This window comes from Pterocles gutturalis, unplaced genomic scaffold (assembly GCF_000699245.1).
Source record: "Pterocles gutturalis isolate BGI_N339 unplaced genomic scaffold, ASM69924v1 scaffold12304, whole genome shotgun sequence".
Classification (NCBI taxonomy): Eukaryota; Metazoa; Chordata; class Aves; order Pterocliformes; family Pteroclidae; genus Pterocles; species Pterocles gutturalis.
This window is the reverse complement of record NW_010133436.1, coordinates 39,450-43,743: the sequence shown is the minus strand read 5'-3', so window position 1 is coordinate 43,743 and position 4,294 is coordinate 39,450. Positions and strand designations below refer to the sequence as shown.

The 4,294-nt window shown below is 48.2% G+C and overlaps 1 protein-coding gene across 1 annotated transcript in view; it reads right to left on the bottom strand.

The window, feature by feature from the left end:
- Positions 1 to 3,141: 3,141 nt before the first annotated feature.
- The window catches only part of ETS1 (v-ets avian erythroblastosis virus E26 oncogene homolog 1), a gene marked incomplete at its 5' end in the record, with an annotated part of 19,509 nt that continues 18,356 nt past the window's right edge, over positions 3,142 to 4,294 (bottom strand). The window contains 2 exons of the mRNA XM_010081237.1: positions 3,142 to 3,357; positions 4,209 to 4,294. Coding sequence (XP_010079539.1) covers positions 3,142 to 3,357; positions 4,209 to 4,294 — 302 coding nt within the window. The remainder of the gene's footprint in view (positions 3,358 to 4,208) is intronic.

The window sequence follows — 4,294 nt, the reverse complement described above, 5'->3', positions numbered from 1 at the left end:
AAATGTCCCCAAAAAAATCACCGAACACACCCGAGACATTCCAAAGCAAGACAAAATGAGCCAATTTCCAAAACTGGGGAAAAATCTGTCGAGGGTGAAGCTTGTCCCCCAGGTCAGGGGCAAGCCCCATCCCCGGCAGACCTCCAGCATCCCTCCCAAATCCTCCATCCCTGTGGTCCAGCACGTGTGTGTGGCTTCACCAAATTTTCACGGCTTTGAAGAACAGGAGGTCAGAGGGGCTGGGTTTCAGCACAGCCCTCATCAAAAGTCAACAGGGCGATCAAAAGCAGAAAGAAAAAAAAAAAAAAAAATCTGCAAATTTCCAGTGTATAAACAGCGCACAGCCCTCTCTGGGGTGGTCTCTAGAATGGGAATGAAAAGGAAAAGAAAAGAGAAAATGATGGACCTGATGTCCCCAGGACTGTACGTCCGGGAGAAACGATGGAGAACCTCCAGCCAAGGGCTACTTCCAAAAAACCAGAGCTGCCTTCAACGCCTCGCCCTTCCTAACCTTTAAACCATCTTCCCAAAATCACCGAAAGGCACGCAGAGGTTTGGCTGGGAAACCTGGAAAAAATCAGCACGGCAGAGCCGACGAGGGATTTAGCCTGGTAGAAGGATGGGGTTGGTACCCGAACCTGCGGTTCCTTTTGTCGGGAGGGAATTTTATCCCTGTTTTCTGCTCGGAAAAGGCACTTCGGCTGCGGTGGAGCAGCGGAGCAAAGCAGGAGACGTGTCCTGGGGCACGGCAGGGTGCTGAGGGCAGGAGAAGGGGTGCCCTGGCCTCCTGGCAGCACCCTTTGAGGGTGTAAAGAGGATTTTTCAAAGCAACTAAGGGCACTTCGCAGCTGCATACAAGCCAGCAACCCTGAAATGCCTCAAAAACCCACCCAGGTGCTGAAAATCCAGCTCGTACGGTGTGTCCTGCTGGGATGCTTTTTACCTGCTCCTCCCCAGCACGTTTCTGTGCCGTCACACCTTGCTCGACTCCCTTTTCAGCTCTGCCTCGGTGCCACATCAATCAGGGGGACCTTGTGCATAATATTTGCTGCATACAAGCCAGCAACCCTGAAATGCCTCAAAAACCCACCCAGGTGCTGAAAATCCAGCTCGTACGGTGTGTCCTGCTGGGATGCTTTTTACCTGCTCCTCCCCAGCACGTTTCTGTGCCGTCACACCTTGCTCGACTCCCTTTTCAGCTCTGCCTCGGTGCCACATCAATCAGGGGGACCTTGTGCATAATATTTACTTTTTTTTTTTCCTCTCTCCAGCTCGGCCAAGCTGCTTTCTCCCATCCTCCCTGTCTGTCCAAGGAGATGAGCTGAAGTTTTAACCTCCCAGCAGGAAGCATCCCTTTTTTCCTTTGGTGCATGCTCCTTCCTTCCATCCCTTTTTCCTTCCTGTCCATCCCACTTCTTTTTTTTTCTGTACGCTCAGCAGGACGATGCGCAGCTCCAACCCCAGCATCACTAAAAACCTCCCTCACCTCAACCACCGTCTCCTTCCATCCTCCTTGGCTGGAGCTCGGCTTGCTTTCCACTCCACCATCACCTTTTTTTTAAGCACGCAGGACTTTTGGGGTTGATTTGCCCCAAAACGCCCAAACCAGAGGGGCTGGGTACCGCCCAGCTCCAGAGGAAGAGGAGGAGAGCTCCCCATCCGACGCTGTCCCTATGCAGGGGGGTTACATCCCAAACATTTCACCTTCTTGCACGGAGAGTCCTGTCCTGCCACTCCGGTACATCGCCTCATCCCCTGCTACCATCTCAGGCAGCAAAGAATTCATTTCCAAGGACAATTTCCTTTCTGCGTGCGCCCAGGCTGGTTAAGACATACAGCAAAAAGATAGAGCTGGTCGAAACAAGAAGAAAAAAACAATTTTCCTTCACTTTTTCAATTTTTTCTTGATTTTTTCCCCCCCATCAATGCATAGATCTTCCATTTACCATGTTCAAAACACGTGAATTTCTTCCCTTTCCCCTCCAAAAAAAAAAAAACCAACCCAAATTTTCTGAAAGCACCAAAGCATCCCTTGGGCGAAAAACGCGATTTGGAAAATGTAAAAAAAATACATTTTCCCTGCGAATCTTGAGAGGTTTCATGCACAAAATGCAGCTGTCCAAAAAAGGCCCCTTTTTTAACAATAAAAAAGTGGAAATTTCAACCAGCTTTATCAGCAAACGGCGGAGCGAAGCGCGTGGGACTGGAAGCAGGAGCGGCACACCCAGCCAGCATCACCAGGAGCCAGTTTGGAGTTCATTTTCCTTCACGTACGAGTTGGAGATGCTGAGTCGTAGTGCTACACATCTCCAGTGGGGTCTACATAAATGAATTTTTTTTTTTTTTCTTTTTCCTCACTGCGATAAAACTCTCTGCTGGCGCATAACAGAAACAAACACACACAATATTGCAATACTGAGACCATCTTAGAGCTTAAGACTATTTAAAAAAAAAATACTGGCACAAAATTTTATAAAATAAAACTTTAACAAATTTTAAAAAAAAGTCTTGATCCCTCCTAGCGAAAATTCTGTCTTTTGTAGAAAAGAAGACAGCAAAAGGTGATGTAACAAGAACGACAGCAGTTCTTGTTTTTTTTTCCCATATTGCCCCTCCCCGAAGCAGGAATATTCACCCATTTTGGTTTCCCCCTCCCCATTCCCCAAAAAAAGTTTAAAATCCTCAAATCCTCAGGAACACTGTTATTTCCTGAACTGTCAGTTTGTGTGCGAGTAACACAAAACCCCAAAGGATCCATTTGATAATATTTTTTTCTAAACAGCAAGGGATGGGGAGGGGCTTGTTTGGGTTTTTTTTAAGTGAGCTACATTTTTCTGGCTTTCTTAAAACTCAAAATTTCACTCCAAAAAAGCCTGTCTTGGAGCTTTCAGGAAAAAAAAAATTACCCATCCTTCTCTGAACCAAACTTTTTAGGTTTTGGCCAAAAGTTTGCCTCTTCCACCTCCCTCTCTCACAACATCCTCAAAAGCATCAAATCTGAGTTGCTCTTTAAAAAAAAAAAAACACAATAACGAACAACAAAAAATGACAGCAAAAAATAAAAAAAAGAACCAACAGAAAAAGTCCCATCGACTCTCCAAAATGACACGGGGGTGGCTCCTCCACCCTGGCTGGTCACCTTCACTCATCGGCATCTGGCTTGACGTCCAGCATGGCGTGGAGCTCCTCGGGCGTGTAGCCCAGCAGGCTCTGCAGGTCGCAGACGAAACGGTAGACGTAGCGTTTCCCGGCCGTCTTGTGGATGATGTTCTTATCGTAGTAGTAGCGTAAGCCACGGCTCAGCTTCTCGTAGTTCATCTTGGGTTTGTTTTTCCTCTTGCCCCACCGCCTGGCCACCTGGAGAAGGGGTGAGGAGAGTCAAGGCGGAGATGGACATTGCAGGGAAGGAAAAATCAATCTGGTTTGGCTGGACAACCAGCAGCAAGCTGCGGTGCCGGACACGAGGGAAGGGAGAGGACTTCCCAGGGTGCCCAGAGAAGCTGTGGATGCCCCATCCCTGGAGGGGTTCAAGGCCAGGCTGGATGAGGCTTTGGGCAACCTGGGCTGGTGGGAGGTGTCCCTGCTCATAGCAGGGGGGTTGGAACTCAATGGTCTTGAAGGTCCCTTCCAACCCAAACCATTCTGTGATTCTATGACTTTCCTCATCTTTAAGATGGACACAGATGGGTCACAAGCATTAAAATTTGGGAAAGCCAACCTCCACGCAATGGTAAAACTTTGCAGAGGACTCTACAAGGATACAGAAGTCAGAGAACCATAGAATCACAGAATGGTTTGGGTTGGAAGGAACCTTCAAGATCATCGAGTTCCACCGGCCCTGCAATGGGGCATCCACAACTTCTTTGGGCAAAGAAGAGAACAAACGCCCCATCCATTCCCCAAAATCCATAGGAAGTCCCTTCTCTCACCTGCACACATCCTATTTGAAGAGTTTTGGCACTCCACCTTTCTCTGTGGCGACTTCCCACCATATTTGGGCACAAGTTCCTGCTCCCTAGGTACTAGTCCAGCCCAATTTTTAACAAGTTTTCAGCTGAGCTCTAATTAATTTTTTTTTCCCCTACACACAGCCAAGACCAGAACAACGTGACTGCCCAAATCTCAGCCCTGAAGGGAGGAGGGAAGGGTTATCCACACCAACATTTCATCAGAATTTGGGCTGTGCGCTTAATTCCAGGACACTCTACCTCGTCTGGGTCAGAAAGTTTGAACTCCCAGCCATCGCCCGTCCAGCTGATGAAGGACTGACAGGACTTGTCGGTGAGCAGTTCCA